Genomic DNA, 27,497 nt, shown 5'->3' with positions numbered 1-27,497 from the left:
ACCATGCGGAACTTCAACTTCTTGAGAGACTTGTTGAGGTCATGCAGTTCCAGGATCGGTCTGAGGTCCTCCCTTGGCCTTCAGGATTAGGAAGTATCGGGAGTAGAATCCTCTTCCTTCCATGTCCCGTGGAACCGCCTCCACAGCCCCCAACTGCAGGAGCTTGTCCACCTCCTGAACCAGGAGTTGCTCGTGAGAGGAGTCCCTGAAGAGAGATGAGGAAGCAGGGGGGCGGGAAGGAGGGGTATCTACAAACTGCAGGGTATAGCCCCAAGCTACTATGTCCAGGACCAAGCAGTCCAAGGTAACCCACGACCAGGCCAAGTGGTAGGGAGAAAGGCAGTTGAGGAAAGGATGGGCAGGATCTGGCTGACTGGAGCATCGCTCTCAAGCGCGCCCTCAAAACAATCACTTTTGCCCCCCCGTGTGCTTGGTAGGTCTGGGCTGGGCTAGGATGGCGAGTGAGAGGAGGAAGGGTGGCGAGGGCTAAACCTTGTAACCCTTTTCTTTGTAGATTCCTGCCAGGCTTGCCAAGGCCTCAATGGTGGTGGAGGCCGGAATGGCTTTCTGGCAGACTGAGGGGTATGCATGCCCAACGAGTGATGGGTAGCCTTCATGTCCTTCAACCCGTGTAGTCTGGCATCCGTTTGATCAGAGAAGAGCCCAACTTCGGAGGGCTTGAATTGAGCATCTCCTGGGAAAGGTTTGCATTTGGAGCCAGAAGCTGCGTTGCATAACCACCGCCGATGTGACCGCCCTCACTGCTGAGTCCGCCATGTCCCATGCCATTTACAGGGAGCATCTGGCTGCTGCAGTCCCTTCCTCTACCAGGATACCAAACTCCTGACCCTGACCCTGAGGAAGAGAGAGTCCTGGAACTTCTGGAGGCTGTCCCAGAGGTCAAAATTGTATCGGCCTATCAGGGCCTGATGGTTTGCCACTCGGAATTGTAAGCTGGCCGTTGAATAAATTTTTCTAACAAATAAATCAAGTTTCTTGGCTTCTTTGTTCTTGGGGGTAGAGGTGGTGGGGACCTGCTTGTCCTTCTCGCTGGCTGCAGACACCACCAGCGAGCCCGTGGGAGGGTGGGTATACAAGTACTCAAAACCTTTTGCCGGCACAAAGTACTTTTTCTTGGCCCATTTCAAGGTGGGTGGGATGGAGGATGGGGACTTCCATAGAGGACACCATCCTGTACAGGTAGGGCAATCAGGGTGGGCGTGGAAGCCGAGAGGACATTGAAAAGGGTGTCCTCCTGCTCCACCATCTCCTGCACTTCCAGCCCCAAGTTCTTGGCCACCTGCCTGAGAAGGGCTTGGTGTTCTTTAAAGTCATCTGGAGGGCTGGCCCTGGAAGGTCCCGTGAGCGCCTCGTCCGGGGAAGAAGTGACGGCCATGGCCACCGGTGGAGGTGCGGAGGGCTCAGCAGCCACTGGAGAGGGAGGTTTGGGGGTGGGCACCGGATCTTCCACCCTGACCTCGGAGCCAGCTTCCAGTACTGGGCCTGGTGCCGGTGGGGCCGTCGATCTTTGCTCCGACACGGCCACTGATACGTGCTGCGAAGGGGACATCGTCATCACTGGAACGCCCCATGCTCCTCAATATGGCCTTCTGTTGGCCACTGGCCTTGCTGCCACTGCGGTGCTGTGGACAGCAGAGCAGTTTCGGGCGTCCAAACCCGTAGCGGAGACTGGGGCGATGGGCTGAGCCGGGCCTCCGCGCCAGAGGAAACACTCTCTGGTGACCAGGGAGGAGACTACGACACCTGCTTGCTGGTCATGGCTACCAGTGAGCGCTGACCAGGTGTAAGCGATCGGTGGCTATTCCGGGGAGAACGGTCCTGGTGCCGGGGAGATTTGCATTGGGGGGGAAATGGGTGCCGGGGAGACTGGTAACACGAGGGGGAGTGGTCCCATGGTGCTGGCGATCGAGACAGACGTCTAGACGCGGATCAGTGAGGGGGCGAACGGAGTCTGTCATAATATGGGGAGTGCCGACCCCGCACTGGGAAATAATGTCTCGACGTCCAGGGGGAGAGTTTAGGCAATCGGCGGCACGGCTGCGACCTGCCACAGGGATTGCTTGTCCGGTGATCTACGGTGTTCCCGCGCCCCCGGAGGGGTCTTAACGGTTGGCTTCCCCTCTCGCGGAGCCATAGCCTGGTCCTGTGGCACCTCTCTGCACGTGGGATGACGATGGTGCAGGCAGGGGGGTGGGTCCTGTACCACTCACCAGAGTCAGTGACAGACCTTTAAGAGGACTAAGGCCTGGTCTACACTATGAGTTTAATTCGAATTTAGCAGCGTTAAATCGAATTAACCCTGCACCCGTCCACACAACGAAGCCATTTATTTTGAAATAAAGGGCTCTTAAAATCGATTTCTGTACTCCTCCCCGACGAGCGGAGTAGCGCCAAAATCGATATTGTCATTTCAAATTAGGGTTAGTGTGGCCGCAATTCGATGGTATTGGCCTCCGGGAGCTATCCCACAGTGCACCATTGTGACCGCTCTGGACAGCAATCTGAACTCAGATGCACTGGCCAGGTAGACAGGAAAAGCCCCGCGAGCATTTGAATTTCATTTTCTGTTTGCCCAGCACAGGAGAGCATAGGTGACCACAGAGAGCTCAGCACAGATAACCATGCAGGCCGATAATCGAAAAAGAGCACCAGCATGGACCGTACGGGAGGTACTGGATCTGATCGCTATATGGGGAGAGGATTCAGTGCTAGCAGAACTTTGTTCGAAAAGACAAAATGCCAAAACTTTTGAAAAAATCTCCAAGGGCATGATGGAGAGAGGCCACAATAGGGACTCAGATCAGTGCCACGTGAAAGTCAAGGAGCTCAGACAAGCCTATCAGAAAACAAAGGAGGCAAACGGTCACTCCGGGTCAGAGCCGCAGACATGCCGCTTCTACGCTGAGCTGCATGCAATTCTAGGGGGGGGGGGGGAGGGCGCCACCACTACCCCACCTCTGACTGTGGATTCCGAGGCGGGGGTAATCTCATCAGCCACACCTGAGGATTCTGCGGACGGGAAAGAGGAGGACGACGAGCTTGCGGAGAGCACACAGCACTCCGTTCTCCCCAACAGCCAGGATCTTTTTCTCAGCCTGACTGAAGTACCCTCCCAAGCCAGTACCCAAGACCATGACCCCATGGAAGGGACCTCAGGTGAGTTTACCTTTTAAAATATAAAACATGGTTTAAAAGCAAGCGTTTTTAAATGATTAATTTGCCCTGAGGACTTGGGATGCATTCGCGGCCAGTACAGCTACTGGAAAAGTCTGTTAACGTGTCTGGGGATGGAGCGGAAATCCTCCAAGGACATCTCCATGAAGCTCTCCTGGAGGTACTCCAAAAGCCTTTGCAGAAGGTTTCTGGGCAGTGCAGCCTTATTCCGTCCTCCATGGTAAGACACTTGACCACGCCATGCTAGTAGCAAGTAATCTGGTATTGCATGACAAAGCCTGGCAGCGTATGGTCCCGGTGTTTGCTGGCATTCAAGCAACATCCGTTCTTTATCTCGCTGTGTAATCCTCAGGAGAGTGATATCGCTCATAGTAACCTGGTTGAAATACGGGAATTTAATTAAGAGGACAGAGGTGGCCGTTCCTACTGGGCTGTTTGCCTGTGGCTGAAAAGAAATCCTTCCCTGCAGTTAGCCAAGTGCAAAGGGGGGGGGAGAGGGGAATTGGTGCTGAGCTTTTCGCCTTTGGCTAGGAGGGATCTTCCTTGATGCCAGCCATGCGGTGGGGGGAGGGGTACAGCGATCATCCTAGATAATTCATGGCAGGTGTGTGTGTGGGGGGGTTAGTTTGTTTTCTGCTGCTGAAGGTAAACAGGAAAACCGCAGCAGTCAACGGGCTTTGCTTGCTATGTGGGAAAGGAGGGCGCAGAAGCCGAAGGACAATGCCTTACCATGGCCACATGCAAGCCGAATTCTGTTGCCTGGACCTGCGTCTGTGATCTCTAACACCAAAGCCACAGGCACTCAATATTAAGATGGAAAATGCGACCTTGTACTGAAATCACATGTGCTATGTAATGTGAATAGTGTTGTTCACCATGAAAGAGTATAAGCATTGTTCTGTAAAATGTATCATTTAAAAAACTTCTCTCCTTTTTTTCATCCCTCCAGCAGCTGCAAATTTTTCAAGCCTCCCTCCTCCGTCCCGAAGGCTATCTCAGATAAGGCGGCGGAGAAAGAGGACGCGAGACGAGATGTTCTCGGAAATAATGGAATGCACACGCAATGAAAGAGCTCATTTGAATGAGTGGAAGGACACGGTATCTAAGTACAGGAAAGATGCCAGTGAACGTGAGGTCATGAGGGACGCTAGAGATGAGAGGTGTCAGGCTGCAACGCTGGGGCTGCTGCATGATCAAACAGACATGCTCCGGCGTCTGGTGGAGCGTCAGGAACGTCAGGATAACAGAGTGCCGCTGCAGCACCTCCCTCCCCCCTCACCATGTTCCATAGCCTCCTCACCCAGACGTGTAAGAACGTGGGGGGGAGGCGCCGAGCACCCTCCCACTCCACCCCAGTGGACAGCCCAACCAAAAGGCTGTCATTATATTGAATTTTTTCAGTGGCCTTTTACTTCCCTCCTATCCTCCTCCCAAACCTCACCCAGGTTACCTTGTCGGTTCTCTCCCTATGTTTATAATCAATTAATAAAGAATACATGATTTTTAAACGATAGTGACTTTATTTCCTTTAAAAGCAAGCTGTGATTTAAGGGGGGAGGGTGGTTTGCTTACAGGGAATGAGTCAATCAAGGGGGCGGGTTTTCAACCAACAGAACGTTCACACCGTAGCCTGGCCAGTCATGAAACTGCTTTTCAAAGTTTCTCTGATGCGCAGCGCTTCCTGGTGTAATCTTCTAATTGCCCTGGTGTCTGGCTGCGCATAATCAGCAGCCAGGCGATTTGCCTCAGCCTCCCACCCCGCCATAAAGGTCTCCCCCTTACTTTCACAGAGATTGTGGAGCACACAGCAAGCAGCAATAACAATGGGGATATTGGTTTGGCTGAGGTCTGACCGAGTCAGTAACGAGCACCAGCGACCTTTTAAACGGCCAAATGCACATTCTACCACCATTCTGCACTTGCTCAGCCTGTAGTTGAACAGCTCCTGACTCCTGTCCAGGCTGCCTGTGTATGGCTTCATAAGCCATGGCATTAAGGGGTAGGCTGGGTCCCCAAGGATAACTATAGGCATTTCAACATCCCCAACGGTTATTTTCTCGTCCGGGAAGTAAGTCTCTTGCTGCAGCCATTTAAACAGAGTAGTGTTCCTGAAGACGCGAGCGTCATGAACCCTTCTCGGCCAGCCCACATTGATGTTGGTGAAACGTCCCTTGTGATCCACAAGTGCTTGCAGCACCATTGAAAAGTACCCCTTGCGGTTTATGTACTGGGTACCCTGGTGCTCCGGTGCCAAGATAGGGATATGGGTTCCATCTATCGCCCCACCACAGTTAGGGAATCCCATTGCAGCAAAGCCATCCACTATGACCTGCACATTTCCCAGAGTCACTACCTTTCGTAGCAGCAGCTCAGTGATTGCTTTGGCTACTTGCATCACAGTAGCCCCCACGGTAGATTTGCCCACTCCAAATTGGTTCCCGACTGACCGGTAGCTGTCTGGCGTTGCAAGCTTCCACAGGGCTATCACCACTCGCTTCTCAACTGTGAGGGCTGCTCTCATCTTGGTATTCTGGCGCTTCAGGGCAGGGGAAAGCAACTCACAAAGTTCCATGAAAGTGCCCTTACGCATGCGAAAGTTTCGCAGCCACTGGGAATCGTCCCACACCTGCAACACTATGCGGTCCCACCAGTCTGTGCTTGTTTCCCGGGCCCAGAATCGGCGTTCCACGGCTATAACCTGCCCCATTAACAGCATGATCTCCAAAGCACCGGGGCCAGCGGTTTGATAGAATTCCATGTCCATGTCCTCATCACTCTCGCCGCCGCGCTGCTGTAGCCTACTCCTCGCCGCCTGGTTTTGCAGGTTCTGGTTCAGCATAAACTGCACGATAACGCGTGAGGTGTTTACAATGTTCATGACTGCTGTCTTAGGCTGAGCGGGCTCCATGCTTGCCGTGGTATGGCGTCTGCACTGTTCACCCAGGAAAAAGGCGCGAAACGGTTGTCTGCCGTTGCTTCCCTGGAGAGGGGGGAAGATGTACCCAGAACCACCCGCGACAATGTTTTTGGCCCCATCAGGCATTGGGATGTCAACCCAGAATTCCAATGGGCGGAGGAGACTGCGGGAACTATGGGATAGCTACCCACAGTGCAATGCTCTGGAAATCGACGCTAGCCCCGGTACATGGACGCACACCGCCGAATTAATGTGCTTAGTGTGGCCGCATACATTCGACTTTATACAATCTGTTTCCAAAATTCGAATTATATAAATTCGGATTAATCCCGTAGTGTAGACATACCCTAAGAGCCCCAGCTGCAGAGGCATGCTCGGATTGCTCCGGAGAAGGCTGGCAGACAGGCCTGGTCCCTCTACCGGATGACCCTTGGGCCTTCTTGCTCAGCGCCGGTGAACGCTTTGCCTCCTTCTTCGGCGCCGGCCCACTGCACATGGAAGCCCAAATACTTGGTGCAGCCTGCATAGAGCGCTCATAAATCAGATGGAGAGGGGACTCCATCAAGTAACTGAAAGGTCACTGGCCAGCAGCGCCTGATATACCATGGCATGAATGAGGCACTCTAGAGGGCACTACAGCCAGCCCTATGGGTACTGCTAAGGCAAAAATCTCTGACAGCCACACATGTGGACGCACACACACCTAGAATGGAATCTACATGAGCAAGCACTTGAAGAACTCTCTTTTTGTTCTGTTTGTACAATGCCCAACACAATGGGGTCCTTGTCCATAACAAGGACTCCCAGGTGCTATAAATACATAAATATTTTACTATACAAATTCTAACGGTCAAACTTCTGTGCACATACCTGTGGGCAAATTCCTACCAGTTAACATGAGTTCTGTGAATGTATCCCAGGAGAGAATTTGGACCATAAAAGACAGACAAAGATCCTAGATTGAAGTATGGTATTTTTTAAAAGTAGGAACATAATTGCCTCTTAAAACATTTAGTACTATCAATACCTGTTCTTCTATTTTATCTTGTCTGTCAAGAGCAGCTTCAACAGCATCAAAGAATTCTTCTTCATTAATCAGACTATTAGGACCCTCCTAAACCAAAACACAGAAAAACAAACAGTCAAAGAAAATGGAGGAAACGTGAATGCTACACTTCAGAAAACGGAGTTTAATTTAAAAAATGAAAGTTAGCCAATTTGATAAATTGGCTTTCTTTATCAGTGTAAAAAAGTCCTAATTCATTTGCAGATGAAGCACGTAACAAATATAAAGTTATGAACCTATTACACAAAAGCCATTTTTCATAACAATGAGTCTTTTCACCATTAGTTGAGTTTAACAAAATTAAGAGTAAAATTCAAAATAAAGCACTACTTGGTAAAATAAGATAATACTCCACTCAATGCATTTAACAACAAAAGCCAGGAAATTCACACTTAAAAAACAATCAGGTAAAATTTGGCCTAAAATTTAGGTTTTACATATTACTCTCTCACACACACACACACACACACACACACACACACACACACACACACACACACACACATTTTATTATTTGAGAACTCTTTTACGAAGTTTGTGACAAAAGTGTTTCCATAAATTCTTTTGCAAAGCCCAGCATAAAGTGTAATTTAAATTATCATTCCATTACCGGGACTGAAATATTAAGCTGTGTTGTCAGCCTTTCATGCCTGAAATACAACTAAAATATGTTCATTGTCCATGCAGAGAAAAATGCAAAAAGTAAAGAACAACATGATAAAGCTTAAGTTTGATCTTAAAGTTCCTCTAAGCTTGATCACTTAAAGTGTTAATAATAAATGTATATATTTTTAAAAAAAACATGATCATAACACTGGCCTTTTAAGACCAGTCTGTTCTTCCTTAATTCACCCCATTATAAACACATACAATATGATGTGTAAAATCTTGGACCCCTGCTATATGTAGACTCCTGAAAGAACAGATGGCCTATCAACTCTAAAAGTTCTTTTATTAGTTTGTCAGTTTTAACATTACACAATAAAAAGCAGTTTTATTTTTTTAAATGGCAGTTCATGAAGACTCCAACTTTACTTTGTTTTTGCATGAATCCATGTAATGGACTCTGTGGTTTAACATATGAAGTTTTATTTTACAGACTTACTATGGAGAAACTACTTCCCCTCCATAATAATCCATATTTTAATGTTGAAGCTAATTCTGTTAGAATCATAGTTTTCGAGGCTTCTCCAGCTAATTTAATAACAGGAACATCTTGATATTTTGTGTGCTACTTCTCATTTCAGTGAAGTGTCTTTGTGGGAAGTCTGATTTTTTTTTTTTTTTAAATCTATTTGTACACAATCATCTTTCTAAAATGACCTGGGTCAAAAATTCAAAATTCATTTTTGTTTGTAAGTCTTGCTAAGAAGTGACAGCCACTATTTTTGGAGGTGGATAGAAGTGTAAAGAAATAAAGAGGTATTTAAAAAAACATGTATAAAGAGCACTGTTTATAAATATAAATATTTAGAAACAACCTCACCTTTTAACTCCAGCTGCTTGGCTGAGCTGGGGGGAGGGGAGCAAAGAGACTGGGGACACTGTGATAATGGCCCAGGAGATGATGGATTGGGGGACACATAGGAGAGGATCATGGAATCATGCTAACTAGTCTCAAAATGAGGGAGTTCTGGGACAGGACAAGGTACTAATTGGAGGATCAGAAGACATCAGGAGCAGAGTGGAAATAAATTCAAAACTGAACTGAACACAAACACAAAATCATGCCTGCTGAATATGCAGATGGCCTGTAGCTGCTTTTTGCTCACCAGCTTTTCCTTCAAGGGAAATTAACTGGATTACCTTCCTGCCCTATTCAATGGAGTAGGACGGCTCCATCCACCCACCCTTTCTTCCTTTTTCTATGGATTGGCCACTTGCAGCCTTACTTTTCTCTCTGGCAAACTTAGACCAAAATGTATACAGAATGCTTGCCAGCCACCCTGATACTTCAAAGGAGTTGAAGTAAACTAGCAAAGGATTTTGGAACATGCATACAGTCATTAAAGAGGTGGGCCATTTGGAGACCAACCATCCATCTTGAAGAAAGAAACTCACTGAATTTAAGCCAAAAGTTACCAGGTTACAAAATCAGAAGACTGTTTCATATAGTAATGCTGTAAACACAAAAACCCTTTGAGCGCCATTATTTGCTGTCACTGGATAGTAAAAGCCACCATGGCTCATAAATACAGAAACGACAATATTTGAGACAAAAAGTTCAACCAATGTTGTGCTGGAATCTGCTGCAGCTTTTTAAGTTAAAAGTAATTTCCCTTTCCTGTGATTCAGTCAGCTGACAAATTCATGATATGGCTCGAGATATTTGGCAAACCGCTGTTTAGAAGAGCTCAAGAAAGCTAATTCTAACTGGATGAAACTATGGTATCTTATTCTGCCCAACTTAATAGTTGTCCAATATGAACAGGAAAGACCCATATGTGAGTACTGCCTGTTTTGCTGTCCGAGAGGATGTGGTATGGGAGGATGGGTGTGTGTGGGGGAAATCTGAAGTTTTCAACAATCAGTTTTTGCAGCTAGAGTGGATTGGTATTGCTGTGTTAGTACTGGGACTTATAATGCCAGAGCTATAAGAAGAAAATACAGTGATCTTGTGACTAGAATCCAGACTATTGCACTCCAAGCTATTTGGACACAATGTTCACTTCACTGGAAAGCTTTGGCAGTTAAGTGGATGCCAGTGGAACTGAAAAAGCTACCTGATGAGGCTGTAGAAGTTGAGAATTTTATTAAAAGCCCAATGGATGCCTCTTCACTGTTTGATGCCATCTAAAAATGTGTGTAAATACATGTGAAGTTATCATATTACTAGGAGATTTAAAAATGCCATTTCCTTATGGCAGTAATAAAATCCAATATAAAAAAAGTTAGTTGGTGAGTGTTATAAGTTACACCATTTAGCAAGGCCCATTGACACTCACAAACTTCACATATTCACCAGCCCCAAAGGTAATAAATGTTTTTCCTTTTATCTATAAAGCAATCTTATGAAGCTCTGATGTTGCAGAAGTCCAGGGACTTTCGTTTTGAAATTTTTAGTTCTTATTAAATCACAATGCTAGATTTCACAAACACAGGAAAAGTTAAGGCTGGGGGAGGAAGCATGTAGTGATAGTGAAGTGAGTGAAGAATAAATACATCGAATGAATGAAATGATTATTCCTTAGTTTATCATTTTAAAAATTCAGTACTTTTCAGTTGTTTTAGTAGACATCCTATGGAAATTACAGTACCTTTTTCAGGCTGACAGGCAGACACACTTTCAACCAATTCATTCCTTACAATGTTTACAAATATTTATTAATGGATTTCAATAAAAGCCAAAATTCCTGACTACAATATATGTTAGAAGTATCAAAACATTTTCTTTGAACTCCTACAACATACCTTAGAGCTTATCCACAAAGAGACGGTAGCCCTTACATCCCAACTTGCAGTGCACTAAGTGCCACTACCCTTTTGTGCACTAAGGGTACGACCAGACTACCCGCTGGATCGGCGGGCAGCAATCGATCTATCGGGGATCGATATGTCACGTCTCGTCTAGACGCGATATATCGATCCCCGAACACGCTCCCGTCGACTCCGGAACTCCACCAGGGCGAGCGGCGGTAGCGGAGTCGACGGGGGAGCCGCGGCCGTTGATCCCGCACTGTGAGGACGGGAGGTAAGTCGAAATAAGATATGTCGACTTCAGCTACGCTATTCCCGTAGCTGAAGTTGCGTACCTTATATCGACCCCCTCCCAGTATAGACCAGGCCTAAGGCTATGTTTATACTGTGCTGCAGTGTGAACTGTGGGGCTGTGACTTGCAGAACACACCAAATTGTTGCACTCTAACTGCCCTGTGTGGATGCTGCTGGTGCTAACTAAAAGGTACCTAGTTCATGTTGAATAGGACTACGTTAAAGAGAACAAGGTAACTTAGTTTGCACCAGTAGCATCCACATGGGGCAGTTAGTGCACACTGCAATTCACATAACTGTAGTCCCAACTGCAGGGCTATGTAGGCAAGTCCTAAGTCACTGTGTTCAGCCACTGTAGCAAGGTCCACATGGTGACTCAGCCCTGGTCTACACTACGAGTTTAGGTTGAATTTAGCAGTGTTAGATCGATTTAACCCTGCACCCGTCCACGCGACGAAGCCATTTTTGTCGACTTAAAGGGCTCTTAAAATCAATTTCGGTACTCCTCCCTGACGAGGGGATTAGTGCTGAAATCGACCTTGCTGGGTCGAATTTGGGGTAGTGTGGACGGTATTGGCCTCCGGGAGCTATCCCAGAGTGCTCCATTGTGACCGCTCTGGACAGCACTCTCCACTCAGATGCACTGGCCAGGTAGACAGGAAAAGCCCCGCGAACTTTTGAATTTCATTTCCTGTTTGCCCAGGGTGGCGAGCTCATCAGCACAGGTGACCATGCTGTCCCAGAATCGCAAAAGAGCTCCAGCATGGACCGAACGGGAGGTACGGGATCTGATCGCTGTATGGGGAGTGGAATCGGTGCTATCAGAACTCCGTTCAAAAAGACAAAATGCCCAAATATTTGAAGAAATCTCCAAGGGCATGAAGGACAGAGGCTGTAACAGGGACCCGCAGCAGTGCCGCGTGAAACTTAAGGAGCTCAGGCAAGCCTACCAAAGAACCAGAGAGGCAAACGGCCGCTCCGGGTTAGAGCCCCAGACATACCGCTTCTATGATGAGCTGCATGCCATTCTAGGGGGTGCCCCTACAACTACCCCACCCCTGTGCATGGACTCCATCAATGGAATCTCATGCAACAGGGATGTGGATTTTGGGGACAAGGAAGATGACGAGGAGGAGGTTGAAGATAGCGCACAGCAAGCAAGCGGAGAAACCGTTTTCCCCGACAGCCAGGAACTGTTTATCACCCTGGAGCCAGTACCCTCCCAACCCACCCAAGGCAGGCTCCTGGACCTTGAAGGCGGAGAAGGGACCTCTGGTGAGTGTACCTTTGTAAATATAATACATGGTTTAAAAGCAAGCGTGTTTAATGATTAATTTGCCCTGAAGACTTGGGATGCATTCGCGGCCAGTACAGCTACTGGAAAAGTCTGTTAACGTGTATGGGGATGGAGCGGAAATCCTCTTTATCTCTCTGTGTTATCCTCAGGAGAGTAATATCATTCATGGTCACCTGGTTGAAATAGGGGAATTTTATTAAGGGGACATGCAGAGGTGGCCGTTCCTGCTGGGCTGTTTGCCTGTGGCTGAACAGAAATCAGCCCCACTGTTAGCCACGTGGTGGGGGCAGCGATCATCCCAGAGAATTGGGAGGGTGTGTGGGGGGGATTAGTTGGGTTTGTGCTGCACGTTAACCCGAAAACCGCAGCCCCTCCTTTTAAATGGCCAACCCAACGGGTGCTTGGTATGGGAAACGAGGGTGCTGCTGTTTGAAACCATTCCCACATGTTATGAAGGTTAAAGAAGCCAAAAGACTGTGGCTTACCATGTCTGCTTGCAAGCCGAATTTTGTTGCCCGCCGGCCCTGCGTGTGTAATCTCTCACACCAAACTGGCAGGCCCTCAATATAAGAGGCAAAATGCGACCTTATAAAGAAAGCACACGTGCTATGTAATGTTAACACCTTGGTTCACCGTGAAAGAGTCTACCCGTTGTTCTCTAAAATATGTCTTTTTAAAATACTACTCTCCCTTTTTTTCCTCCCGCAGCTGCAAATGTTTCAACGCTCCCCGTATCATCTCCGTCCCAGAGGCTAGCGAAGATTAGAAGGCAAAAAAAACGCACTCGTGATGAAATGTTCTCTGAGCTCCTACAGTCCTCCCACACTGAAAGAGCCCAGCAGAATACGTGGAGGCAGACATGTCAGAGTGCAGGAAAGCACAAAATGAACGCAAGGACAGGTGGTGGGAGCAAGAGAAGTGGCGGGATCAAGATGACAGGTAGCATCAGCGTGATGAGAGGAGGCAGGAAGCAATGCTGAGGCTATTGGAGGATCAAACGGATATTCTCCCGCGTATTGTTGAGGTGCAGGAAAGGCAGCAGGAGCACAGACCGCCGCTGCAGCCCCTGTGTAACCAACCGCCCTCCTCCCCAAGTTCCATAGCCTCCTCACCCAGATGCCCAAGAACGTGGTGGGGGGGCCTCCGGGGACCCAACCACTCCACCCCAGAGGACTGCCCAAGCAACAGAAAGCTGGCATTCAATAAGTTTTGAAGTGCAGTGTGGCCTTGTCCTTCCCTCCTCCCCCCCCCCGCACCCCAGGCTACCGTGGCAGTTATCCCCCCATTTGTGTGACGAATTAATAAAGAATGCATGAATTTGAAACAACAATGACTTTATTGCCTCTGCAAGCGGTGATCAAAGGGGGGAGGGCGGTTGGCTTACAGCAGTGGTCCCCAACGTGGTGCCGGTGGGTGCCATGGCGCCCACCAGGGCATTTATGTGTGCCCGCCTAGTGCCCAGCAGGGGAGAGAAGCCGGGGCCCGTGCCTTCCAGGGACAGAGAACTCTGGGGCTGCAGGCGCCGGTGTTCTCTATCCTCGCGGCTTTTCTCTGGCTTCTCTCTGCGCTGCCCAGAACTGCCGCCCAAAAAAGCTCCGACTTTGCCGTCCCAAGAATGGACGGAATGCCGCCCCGTAGCATGTGCTGCCCCAGGCACGCGCTTGCTCCACTGGTGCCTGGAGCCGGCCCTGTATGTGAGTATTCTTCCATGGCACTGATACTGCTATTTTCTTGTGCTTTGCGGTTTATTATTTTTTTAACATTTTGCCCCAAAATGAGTGGTTCAAATAAAATATATGTATGTATGTATTATTTCAACACAGAGTGGGAAGAATCCTATTGTTTTATTGAAAATAAAGGGAAATGTGTTTGCTTTCTGTTGCAGTGCCGAAAAAACGTCGAACGCCATTTCCAAACTAATCACAGCTCTTATGACATTAGCCATCCACTTAAATCTGAGTTGATTAATTTTCTTCTATCTGCCCAGCAATCTGTTTTCACTAGACAAGTGGTAAAGTCTAAAAGTGCTACTATTGCTTCCTTTAAAATTGCTCATCTGCTTGCAAAGAAGAAAAAACCCTTTCAAGATGGTGAATTGTTGAAGGAAGCATTTTTGACTGGTGCTGATTGCCTGTTTCAAGGACTTCCTAACAAGGGTGAGATTTTGTCAGCAATACAAGACTTGCAGTTATCAGACAACACAGTTACGAGGAGGATACATGCAATTTCAAACGACATGCAAACTCAGCTAAAGGATGACTTGGAAATATGTGACTGGTTTTCACTGCAATTTGATGAGTCGACAGATATATCGGATACAGCGCAGTTGGCAGTTATGGTGAGGATGGTATTTCGTAACTTCACCGTAAAAGAAGAGTTACTAAAAGTATTGCCTATGAAAGGGTGAACAAAGGGTGAGGACATCTATAATTTATTCAAATCATACGCAACATCAATTAGTATGCCACTACACAAGCTGTCTGCGATCACCACTGATGGGGCACCAACAATGATGAGCAGCGGCAATGGATTCATTGCACTCTGTAAGAAGAATGAATCCTTTCCGAACTTTGTCTTATCATTGCATTGTCCACCAAGAAGCTTTGTGCGTCAAAGTTTTCTTTTCAACACGTCATGAATGTCATTATTAAAATAATTAACTCTATTCGAGCGAAACCTTTGCAACACCAACTTAAGGCCCTGTTGGAAGACCTTGATGATAAACAATCTGATCTTATCTTGTACACAGAAGTACGATGGCTGAGCAAAGGTAAAGTTCTTGCACTTTTTTTAAGCCTAAGTGAAGAGATCAAAGCATTTCTGAAGTCCACAAATCAGAACTTCGAGCAACTAGAAGACTCCAGCTGGTTAATGGACTTGGCTTTTCTTGCCGACATCACTGACAAATTGAACATTTTCAATCTTGAGCTCCAGGGAAAAGACAAACATGTGGCTCAAATTATAGGTTCTGTAAAATCATTCAAAGCAAAACTGATCTTGTGGATGTCACATATGAAGACGAAGTCTCTCGTACATTTCCCAAGTATGAAGAAAATGGTATGTGACAGTGATTTTAACCCATCACCATTTGTTATCCACATTCAAACACTTCTGGAACAATTTGAAAAGAGATTTCAACAGTTCACCATCACTGAGCCTGTAGTTGCCTTTCTTGTGAATCCTTTTACTTGCCAAATAGAGGTAACAGAAATGGCTACATCAATTGCGAGTCTCATTCAAGTAAGAACAGAAGACGTGGAACTGGAGATTTTGGACCTTCAAAATGATATTGTTCTAAAATCCTGCGCAACAGATGAAAACTTTTGGAATCTGGTTGACCGAAAAGTTTCCTGCCTTAAAAAAATGTAGCATACAAAATAAAATCTTATTTCGGTTCCACTTATCTATGTGAAGTCCTGTTTTCAACAATGAACATCATAAAATCAAAATACAGATCTCGGCTTACAGATGCCCATCTTGACGATTGCTTACGAACGGGAATATCATCCTACTCTCCCAACTACGAAAAATTGGCTGAAGAAATGCAGTGCCAAAAATCACACTGACTATTAGAAAAACCACGTGAATTAGTGATACCTATTTTCCATTAAGTGCTGATGAGCCCGTATGATTAACTTGTGTTTAACTTTTTTTTCATATTTGTTTGTTTATTGACATCCAGATACAAGTAACAATACAAAGAATATTTTTTAATTAACCATAATTGGCTATGTTAAAGTAAGAATAATAAATATATTTGGACCAGCAGTTCAACAATGTTTTACTTTTTTAAAATAAATAAGATGAAAACTGTTTTTGATATTTATTTTGTAAAAACTCCTTAATTTTCTTACAGGTAGATAAAAAAGAGCAAATTCACATGGTAAGGTGAAAGAGTAATTGCCGATTTAATTAATACCTTTTACATGTAAAATTACCTTTTTTATCTTATGGATTCATATATTATGTAATATTAAATATGAGGTTTTTCATATTATTTAATGTACAAATACAAATTAAGCCTTAAAAAATTGTTGGTGCCTGCCACACTCTTCTGCAAACATGAATGTGCTATTGGCCACAAAAAGGTTGGGGACCACTGCATTAAGGAGTAGGCTGGGTCCCCAAGGATAAACTATAGGCATTTCAACATCCCCAGTGGTTATTTTTTGGTCTGGAAAGTAAGTCCCTTGCTGCAGCCATTCACACAGACCAGAGTTCCTAAAGATGTGAGTGTCACGTACCTTTCCCGGGCATCCCACGTTGATGTTGGTGAAACGTCCCTTGTGATCCACCAGTGCTTGCAGCACCATTGAAAAGTACCCCTTTCGGTTTCTGTACTGGCTGCCTTGGTGCTCCGGTTCCAAGATAGGGATACGCGTTCCGTCTATTGCCCCACCACAGTTAGGGAATCCCATTGCAGCAAAGCCATCCATTATGACCTGCACATCTCCCAGAGTCACTACCCTTGACAGCAGCAGCTCAGTGATTGCGTTGGCTACTTGGATCACAGCAGCCCCCACAGTAGATTTGCCCACTCCAAATTGATTCCGGACTGACCAGTAGCTGTCTGGCATTGCAAGCTTCTAGAGGGCTATTGCCACTCCCTTGTGAACTGTGAGGGCTGCTCTCATCTTGGTATTCTTGCGCTTCAGGGCGGGGGAAAGCAAGTCACAAAGTTCCAGGAAAGTGCCATTATGCATGCGAAAGTTTCGCAGCCACTGGGAATCATCCCAGACCTGCAACACTATGCGGTCCCACCAGTCTGTGCTTGTTTCCCGGGCCTAGAATCGGTGTTCCACAGCATGAACGTGCCCCATTACCACCATGATGTCCAAATTGCCAGGGCCCGTGCTTTGAGAGAAGTCTGTGTCCATGTCCTCTTCACTCTCATCACTGCGCTGCCGTCACCGAGCTGCCTTCGCCTCCTCGCCTGCTTTTGAAGTTTCTGGTACTGCATATACTGCAGGATAATGTGCGTGGTGTTTACAGTGGTCATAACTGCCGCGGTGATCTGAGCGGGCTCCATGCTTGCCGTGGTAGGGCGTCTGCAGGAGAGAAGAGTGGCAGCGGAAGCGGTCGTTTGAGGACAATGGTTTGCAGTCCTACTGCACCGTCTGCTGCCAGCAGCAGCCAGGACACAACAGCGGCGGCTGAGCTGAGTGGGCTGCATGCTTGCCGTGGTATGGCGTCTGCGCGGAAAAAAGGCGCGAAACGATTTTCTGCCATTGCTCTCACGGAGGGAGGGGCGACTGACGACATGGCTTACAGGAAATTAAAATCACAAAGGGGGTGGGTTTGCATCAAGGAGAAACACACACAACTGTCACACCGAAGCCTGGCCAGTCATGAAACTGGTTTTCAAAGTCTCTGTGATGCGCAGCACGCCTTGCTGTGCTCTTCTAATCGCAAACAGCCTAGTCAGCAAACAGCGCCAGCAAGCTTTTAAACGTCCAAAGGCATATTCTACCAGCATTATGCACTTGCTCAGCCTATAGTTGAACTGATCCTTACTACTGTCCAGGCTTCATGAGCCATGGGAGCAAGGGGTAGTTGTGACCACGTGGTTCTGCCAGCTGGGAGAGCAGCCTGAGGCAGAAGCCTCTAACTCGCATGATATTCCAGGCAGGACTGAATCTCCATGAGACAAAACTTAAAGAAGAGAATGACCTGGAGTCACTCTCATTATGTCCAGGCGCCCCTGACTGACCTCACCAAGGTCGGCCAGGAGCACCTATGTCTGCCCAGGTGCCCCTGACCGACCTCACCGAGGTCGTAGTCGTATTGAGCTAGCAGTCGTATTGCACCCTCTGCTGCCGTGAAGGCAAGGAGCTGCTGCTGTGTAGCAATGCAGTACCGTGTCTGCCAGCAGCACCCAGGAGACGTACGGTGACGGTGAGCTGAGCAGGCTCCATGCTTGCCGCGGTATGTCGTCTGCACGGGTAACCCAGGAAAAAAGGCGAGAAATGATTGTTTGCTGTTGCTTTCACGGAGGGAGGGAGGCCTGACGACATGTACCCAAACCCACCCGCGACAATGTTTTTGCTGCATCAGGCATTGGGAGCTCAACCCAGAATTCCAATGGGCGGCGGAGACTGCGGGAACTGTGGGATAGCTACCCACAGTGCAACGCTCCGAAAGTCGACGCTAGCCTCGGTACTGTGGATGCACTCCGCCGACTTAATGCGCTTAGTGGGGACACACAATCAACTGTATAAAATCGATTTCTAAAAAACCAACTTCTATAAAATTGACCTAATTTCGTAGTGTAGACATACCCTTAGTGTACAGCAGGCTAGTGCACTGTAGACTTCCACTACAGCTTGCCACTAAGTCCCCATGTGGACAAGCCCTTTGTCATGGAAAGGTAAGAAGTTTTGTAACATGCATCAGTTCATTTCAAATTTCAAAATTCAGATGGTGGTTAGGGATACAATAGCCCAGATCCTGGGGTGTAGTGCAACTGCTTTTCATCACAGGACCACCTGCCTCTGTCCCTAATAGGAAAGGAGAGGATCACCTCAGTGTAGAGGAATCTTCTGGCGGCATAAATGTAGCAAAGCAGCTCCTTCAACACCCCACATTCCCTACTGCTGACATAAGGGGCATGGCTTGGGAAGGGGGTGCATGGTCTGGGATTTCTTAAAATCTCCAGCTGGTATATTCAGTTCCTTGCGGGGGGAGGGGGAGAGGGGAGGCAGAATCAGGGGTACAAAAAAAGTCCACCTTTGTACTTCATCCCTTTATTAGCTGAATTGTGTACTCCTCAACCACAGAGAGCAGCTGAAACTAAAAGACCACACACAAAGCAGTTGCTTGGCATCTTAGAACAAAATGTATTAATACTTTATTTCTCAGTCAAGATTTGCACCTTTGTATTTACAAAATTTTGACCTACATGGAAGTGAAAGCGTTAGTGTGACTGTAATTTAGCTTAGTGGCAGTATGGGTGTATAAGCTTCATAATATTCCACAAAGGTTTATGTCTGCAAAATTTGACCAACTGCATACTTGAGTGGAAAGCTGCTTAGATGTTCATAGCTTAACTGAGAGAAACTTTTAAGAAAGATGTGAATTCACAAAACCAGTTTAAAGGGAGACTAGCAAGTCAAAAAACTTGGCAATGTTTAAATTAGATTCAGATACTATACCAGTCTCCAAGTTCAATTATGATGTTTTTATTCGCATTTTTCTATTTCAAATGTTTTTTTCTCTTCCCTGTTCTGCATAAGTGATACACACAAACAGGGAAAAACTGATTATGGGAGGGTGGGGTGAGAGTGCCAAACTAACTATACACAAAGTGCTGTCAAATGTATGAAGCAAACTGACAAACTCAGAAAAATCTTATAATAATCTTAGGTGTTGCTCGTAACAAGTAGAATCCTTCAGACAGAAAAATGTTTGACAGTCTCACTAAGTATACTCAGATGCATCTTATTATCCCCTTTCCCTCATTTGCTACAAATGTCTGGATTGAAACCCTTCCTACAAGTTTCCCTGTTGCAGAGTATGTATTTAATAAATATTGATAAAAGCAGTTGTCAGTTACAAGGAAAGTCATCTGGTTTAACAAGTTAAGTCATGAAAGGATTTAATCTGTGAAAATACTAAGCAAGAAAAGAAATAAACTTAATTCATACCTCATAGTCTGGCCCTCCAAAATGACACTTTTTCTTAAGTTCCGTCATGGCATTTTTGTATGCTTCTTCTATTCTTCGCCTTTTCTCAATTTCCTGTAAGAACATAATCAGATTTTGAAGCTATTAATCAGACTCAAACATTATGAGAAAGTATGACAAAAGATGAATAACCATTTTAAAAAAAATGTGGGGTTCCTCCTCACACTGTTTTAATTTCACTTTTTTGCACATTTGTGGCAGTGTGGACGTTTATGAACATTATGTATATATAGATGCATGTACTCTATGGCTATGGCTACACTAAAGAGCTTACAAGTGCAGATGCTCTAAGCCAACAGGAAAGAGCTCTCGCGTCAACTTAATTACTCCAGTCCTCGCAAGAAGTGGTAGCTATGTCGGCAGGAGATATAGCGCTGTCCACACCAGCACTTAGGTTGGTGTAATTTACGTTGCTCAGGGGGGTGGCTTACTCACACATCTGAGCGACATAACTTATACCGACATAAGCTGTAGTGTGTACCTAGCCTATGTTTGTAGTTCATTATTCTAGCCTTCAAAATGATGGTGTACAAAAAGTTTGTACAATCCACCATCTTTGTATTGAAAATGGTCCTGCCTAGGGAGAACTGAAAGTATCTTCTGATGGCTGTATCAAAATATGGAAATAAACATCCTTGAGATGATGTTGGATTCAAGAGTCAGCATTTTGAACCGAAACTTCCAGATGTACCTGTTTAATTTTCTTAGATCCAAGATCGGATGTACAACCCCATTCGTCTTTGGGGCTAGTAAATAATGAGAGACCAAGCCAAGATTTGAGATTTACTAAGACCTCCTCTATTGCTTCCTTTAGTAAAAGAGAGAGTGAAGTTCTGTTCTTAATAGCTTCTCAAGAGAGGGAACCAAGAAAAGGAGGGGGCATCCTCAAACTAAATGGTATAACCCTTTTTTATTATGTTCAAAACCCATCTGTGGTCATATTTTGCAACATATTAAAATGAGATAGATGGTCCCCAAAAGGGGAGGGAGGATCCAAGATTGGTTTGCATCGCTCAATCTTGATGTCAAACTTGAGGTCTAGCATTATGCAGGGAAGTGGAAGAAGAATTCTCTGGTCTCACCCTGATTTGGAGGATCACTTTCAACATATTGTGGTTGAGAAACAGTAGAATGCTGCTGTAGATACTGAAATTTTCGGAGTATAATTCTAAGACAACAAAGAAAGGTGGATAGTATTGTCTGCGATCTAAAGGCAGGTGCAAGATTTCTCATTTTAAAGGATTGCAAAAGACCCAAAGTCCTAGCCATTGATCTCATCTTTCATTTTCTCTAAGACTTTGTCCATTTTAGAATTGAAGAGACCATTTCCCACAAATGGAAGATCCTCAATTTTTGATTTTGTTTCAAAGGGAAGAAAGGAAGAACATAACCATGTGTGCCTGCAAAGAGTTATGGCAGTGGCTGCTGATCTTGAAACCGCATCGGAGACTTCAAAGAATTCCATCAGAGTGTACTTAGCCACATTCTGTCCTTTGACAGGGGTACTGACTAATTTTTTAAAAAGTGTAATTATGTCCAAATGATGAAATTGGTACCTAGCCATGATAGTTAGTGATCCTCATGATCAGAAGTGGAGGAAAAGAGTTTTCTTCCCAAATAATCTAGTCTTTTCCCTTCTGTGTCATTAAAAGTACAATGTAAATATCCTTTGTTCTGGCCGCAAGAATGCAGAGGATTTTTTTTATTTTTTATTTTAAGATAGTGGTTGAGAGGATGATAGATTATTCCATACTGATATCCCTGGTTGCCAGAGACCTTCCAAGATGGGGCAAGAATATACCTTGTTAGAAGATGTAGTACCAAGGATATCAGGGACAGGATGGGGAGTTTCCTCTACTGCCACAGACAGTATGTTTAAAATAGTAACCATTCTGTTGACTAGTTCCTGAAATTGAGTAGCATCTTCAGAAAGATGAAGCTGAAAGGACACCAACATTTTCATCAGGAGAGGAGTGCCCAGCTAACTCCTGTTCATTATGCTGAATGTTCATTTGACGAGGTGAATCTCCCTCCTCCTCTTCTATGTATAGTGTATCAGGAACAACAGTGGGTGACTTATCTTTCACTTAAGGATCCCACTGTCTAGGATCCAAATTTTTCAGATCTGTAGAGGCACCACTACCTTGACATGAAAATTAAGATGTAGATCTTAAAAAAGGATTGATAGGGAAACACTGCAGTCAGCCAGCATAACCATGGCATCCTGCCAACTGTTCTAGTCTGGTATCATGTCATAATCAGGATTATAAGGACGTTTGTGATAGTCTACCTCAGAAAAATGTTTCTTAGAAAGAAATGATAATGACTCAGTTTCTGGATAGACAGACTGATCCAGCTCTTCTGAATGCAGAACCCATCCTGGACCAACAGAGAAATTATAGGAGATACAACTGAAGTAAGGATCTGCTACAAAGACAAAGGAAACAATTTCTTCTCAGACCACCCAACAGGGGTCCTGGGTGACGGTAAAATGTCTGCAGATCCATGTGATAAAATGTCTCCTTTCTGTCACTTATCTGGTGGAAGGAGCTGAGCAGAGTTCTCGTACAGTTCCCCAATATTGGTGAGGAATTGAAAGGATCCAAGGGACATGGTTCTGAGTGTACTTGTGCAGTAACAATAGAGGGAACTGGAAATGATGAGATACTCTGATCCAACTGTCTTCTTGGAGCCATTGCATGGGAATGTTCTCATGATATAGAGTCCTTAATGTTTGGATCCATAAAAGGCTTGGATCCACAAGTCCATAATCTGAAGTATCCAATGACTCACCTGAATGGAAAATCTTCAGAAGCACCAAAAGGTGTTTAGTCTTGGCCTTCTTTTTCTTCAGAACCAAGGGTCCCAGATCCATAGGAGCCTCAAGCATCGTTTCAAACAAAAAAGAAACCTGTTTCAGTCATAAACTGTACCTTTCTTGGAACTGGGTCCAAAGAGTTAGCTAACGAGAGCTCAGTCATCTTAGAACCAGAGCTCAGTGCAGAGGATGACAGTTTCAGCACTGTTGTCTTTCTGAAACTGGAAGTGCCCTGTTCCAATTCAGGCCTCTAGTCTTTTTTCCCCCCAGAAGCTTAAGAAATTTCTGATCCATAAGATTTAACAGATAACGCTTCTTGTAGTAAGAGGGCTTGGAATCTATTCTGCCTCTCTTTTCTGGCATGTGGGGTAAAGGTACCACATAAGGAGAATGGTCCTCTCTTAAACACTTCAAACTCTGAGTGTAGGCATCCAATGCAAGAAAGACTATGGGGTGTGATGTGCATCTCGAGAGTCTGTGTGTGTCTGTCTTCAGATCCGCCATCAATGCCCAGGTTGACACTAACTATACTAACAATTAACACTAACTAATTGTATATACAAAAGGAACAAGGCTCTTATCTAAAACTCTATGGATCCAGGAAATCCAAAGAAGGTTCATGTCCATTTGAGTCAGCGGCTGGAAAGAACGGAGGCAGCAACTGCTGCTGCACCCCCTTTTATAGCCCTGCCCCCAGAACATGCTCAAATGCTGGAGGAGGGGCAGAAGGGGAAGCATGAGTGATCTAACATTGTTACAGGCACTGATAACAGTAAGTTCCACCATGCAGCTGCAGCAGTCTACCCATATCCCCAGGAATGAACATGCAGAAGACACTTGAAGAACTAAGGCATCAACACGAGGGTGTAGCATGGAGCAGACAAAAGATTAGATGCTGGAGACTATGTAGATATTTATTTCCTTGCTTACTCCCTTTTCTTTTCCTTATATAATTCAACTTTAATAAAATGAAATTTAGTTTTTGTAGTCTATATATTAAACTTACAGGCCAAATCAAACCAAATTAATTAAAAGCTATTTTCCATTCACTGATAGGTTAATTACATTTTCATTGCTTTCAGTATGAAACATTTCAAATTTATGAAAGGCAGAGGGATGGGGAAAGAGACTGAAGTTAATCACAGCAGTTTGTAAGGATTACCAACAGGACATTTAACTAATCAGAGGCCCTAATCAAGCTATTAAACTACAAGTTGACAGTGCTTTTTACCAGCAGCAACAGCAAAATTATCTTCACAAAAGTTATATCAGTGTTAAAATATGCACACAAGTTGGACATTATATCCATGCTAAACAACATCCAGTTTCTTTTACAAAATGTCATTTGTAAAGCTATGTTCGAGAAAAAAAAAAAACACCTTATTTTTTAAAATCCATAAAGCTTGGACTAGCCTACAAAGAAATTTCCCAGAAGATCCCAGGACTTAGAGACTACTCCAACTACAGTCCAAGCAGTGGCAGATAAAGTATCAAAATCCCAGTGGATTTGAAGATCTGAGTTGTGGCTGGCAGTGGGCTGGTGCTTAGATCTGCTGCTTGGGAAGAGTGGAGTGAGGAGATCGGAATTAAGGTCTGGACATGGTCTGCCTCCTTTATGGGTTCCTCTTTTATATGAAATATGAATTTAATATGTCAGCATGCTATACAAACTGAGGTAAGACCTGAGATACCACATGATGCACAGTATGGTTACATACTAAATTCAAACAAGAGGTGGCAAATGACTAGAGGACTGCACATAAGGCAGGCCAATCACAGTGAAGGCTGGGCCCTGGGAATCAACACATTAAGTGGTAGCAACAGACGCTTCCAGCAATCTCATCTGAAGGGAGAAGAGATTATCCCTGTTCCTTCTAGACTTTGGTGGTATTCAAGGTCATTGAACAGATTCATCATGAACCACTACTGCCATTAGTGATTACCTCCAAAGAGGGTGGTGCTGTTTTCTCTCTTTAAAGTTGCTTCTCTAATTACTGTAAGATTTGATTCATTAGCATTTAGAAATTACTTTGTTTTCAACAGGTATATTAATCACACCATATATTTAGACAGTATTTTAAAGTAGTAAAAGAGCACTCCACAAAATGGTTAAGCTCCAGTATTGCCATCATCCTTTATCATTACAATTAACACAGTACTATAGATTTGTAGAGCACTTTATAAAGAAAAGCAACTGGTCTTTCTCTTAGGAAGTTGCACGAAATATGCCTATTGTTATGGAGACCTGCTAGCTCATCTCTATATTTAAAAACAATTAAATTTAGGAACAGTCTGTGGAACCAAGTGTGGGTAGAAGACTATCACAGGATAGATGGCATGCTATATGATCTGCACAACAAGGATGAACCTTTGGCATTTGCCTAGTTTCATCTAGTTAATTTACATCCTTAATGTTTCTATTTAACTTCATGGAATAGGAACGCAAGTTGTCATAGAATCATAGAATATCAGGGTTGGAAGGGACCTCAGGAGGTCATCTAGTCCAACCCCCTGCTCAAAGCAGGATCAATCCCCAGCCAGATTTTTGACCCAGATCCGTAAATGGCCCCCTCAAGGATTGAACTCACAACCCTGGGTTTAACAGGCCAATGCTCAAACCACTGAGCTATCCCTCCCCCGATAACATCCTCATCACAACTGAAGTTTAAGGTTAAATGAAAGCAACTTGATCTACTGAAGTAGCAAAATAAAAGGGAAATCTTACCTTATCCAGTCTTTTTTGCCAGCTCTCCTCACGTTTTACCATGAGCTCAATACAATGAGAAAGTGTAGCTAGGATTCCAGCAGTAGTTGCCTTGAAAGTTATAGCTTCCCCTTTAAAGTCTATGCCATTAATTCCTTTGGGTGTTACATGTGGAAATACTAAAACAAACAGATAAGATTCATTCACTCTCATACCCACCTTAGTGACTCAAATGAATACTATACCACATAAGCCTTAGATTACAGCCAGCTGTCTAAAGAGGTTTTTAGCTAACCAGTGTGAAGTTCATTTAAAAAAATAAAAATAAAGGAGACCAATAATTCCCAGCTATCCATAGGAGCAGGAAAGAGGCTCAAAGGCAGGAATGCATTCCTTCAGCTTCATCTTACTGTAGTGTATTTCCCCAAGTCTACTTGCTATGCTATATTACTCAGCAAATCATGTGGGTGTAGGGAGTGGTAATACTTTTTAACAATCGCACTTTGACATCTTGAAATGGCGTCTAATTACAACAGAACAACCTTAAAATTTAACCAATAATGTACTGAAAAAGCAACAATTTTAAAATGCAATCATACCCAAAATGGAATATTAAAGTGGCTTTAAATAGATGACTGAGTTTTTTAAAAATAGTAATAAAGTAAAATATATTATCTTTCAAAGGTAACCATTATAGCAAATGTGTTGAATTCTCCTTAAGAACAGTGGGTTCTGTAGTTTCAAATACTTCATGCTGCCAGCCAAGCCATCTGTTGCTAAGGCTATTTAAACAAATCACTTAAAAATGTGACAGAAAAAAAGAAGTACTTAACACATCAAGCTCATACAAAGGGTGACAAAATAGTGCATTAAATACAGCACATGTAATGTCACAAAATACTAGAAAGCACAAGCAACTCCCCTTTTAAAACTAATACAGTTAGATGAGAAAGTAACTCATAATTGAACAAGCTAAAGACCAACTGTCCAGCAACAACATTCATCTTCTGGTCTTTGTCAGTTTGTCTCAATATTATTTACTTTGCATCTAAGTTAGATTTTATGAATGTTTAAAACAGAAGAATGTTTGTATAAACCTATGTAACACGTATTTGCCTGACAGACTGAACTAATGCTTTAAACTGGGTAAGCTGTTCAAGTAAAAAATACAAATTATCTAGATGTAATCGCTGTTCTCTAATGGTAAAAAACTGCCAACACCTACAGTCAGGGGGAATGGACGGAGAGTGTCACATGGTCTCAATGAGTGGTCTAATGCTCTAGAGATACTTAGGGCTCCCTCCTTGAACGACATGAAAAAGCTTTTTGAAGGGAGGGTTAAAGATTATATATTGCTTCAAGTCCTCCAATCATTAAGTATAAATCAAAGGCTTCAAATACCCTAATCTACACACGTTGTGATGTGAAAATAAATTGTATTCTCATACAGATAACAAAACATACTCCATGTTGAATAATATAGAGAAATATTTAATTTGTAGGAGAGACAGGGGAAAAGAAAGTTGTGGAAGGAGAAAATATTGTTTCACAGGGACAGTGAAGCTTTGTCTACAAGGTGGGGTAATGCACACTATGGGGTTGTGATTTCTAAAGCCCACAAATGTATTGTGCATTAATTGACTTGTGTAAACCCTGCAGGTGCATACTAAATGTTCCCTAGTGTGCTTTAGCATAATAGTACTACGTTAAAGCACACCAAATGTTCCCTAGTGCACTATAACATAGTGCTGTTACATTAAAGCGCACTAGGGAACATTTCATGCACACCAGCAGGGTCTACATGGACAAATTAATGCACAGCACTTTTACACACTTTAGAAATCAAAACAGCCTAGGGCACTTTATCATATGGTGTAGATAAGCTCTGAGCAAAAGCCAGAACCTCCCTCATGCTCTCCCGCCACCTATAGAGAATACTGGTGAAAGAACGAAAAGGAGGTCAAGACTGGAAGAGCAGTGTGAGCAAGCAAGGGAATGGTGCAGTGGGTTCACTGAGAGCAATGAAAATCAATAGCAATTTAGAATTGAATTCAGAGATTAACAGGAAGTATTGAAAAAGAAGGATTAAGGAAGGAGGAGGCCGTAC

At 44.5% G+C, this 27,497-nt stretch overlaps 1 protein-coding gene across 3 annotated transcripts in view; it reads right to left on the bottom strand.

Annotated features, from left to right (window-relative positions):
• CERT1 (ceramide transporter 1) overlaps window positions 1–27,497 on the bottom strand; it is a 173,175-nt gene that overhangs the window by 41,290 nt on the left and 104,388 nt on the right. For all 3 annotated transcript variants that reach the window (XM_065406520.1, XM_065406517.1, XM_065406519.1), the window contains exons 7-9: window positions 25,412–25,569; window positions 19,830–19,922; window positions 7,140–7,226 (exon numbers count right to left, since the gene is read on the bottom strand). In XM_065406520.1, the coding sequence (XP_065262592.1) occupies window positions 7,140–7,226; window positions 19,830–19,922; window positions 25,412–25,569 (338 nt within the window). The remainder of the gene's footprint in view (window positions 1–7,139; window positions 7,227–19,829; window positions 19,923–25,411; window positions 25,570–27,497) is intronic.

The sequence above is a fragment of the Emys orbicularis genome, chromosome 6, assembly GCF_028017835.1.
Source record: "Emys orbicularis isolate rEmyOrb1 chromosome 6, rEmyOrb1.hap1, whole genome shotgun sequence".
NCBI lineage: Eukaryota > Metazoa > Chordata > Testudines > Emydidae > Emys > Emys orbicularis.
Note: the sequence above shows the minus strand (reverse complement) of the source record. Positions and strands in the feature narration are given on the sequence as shown.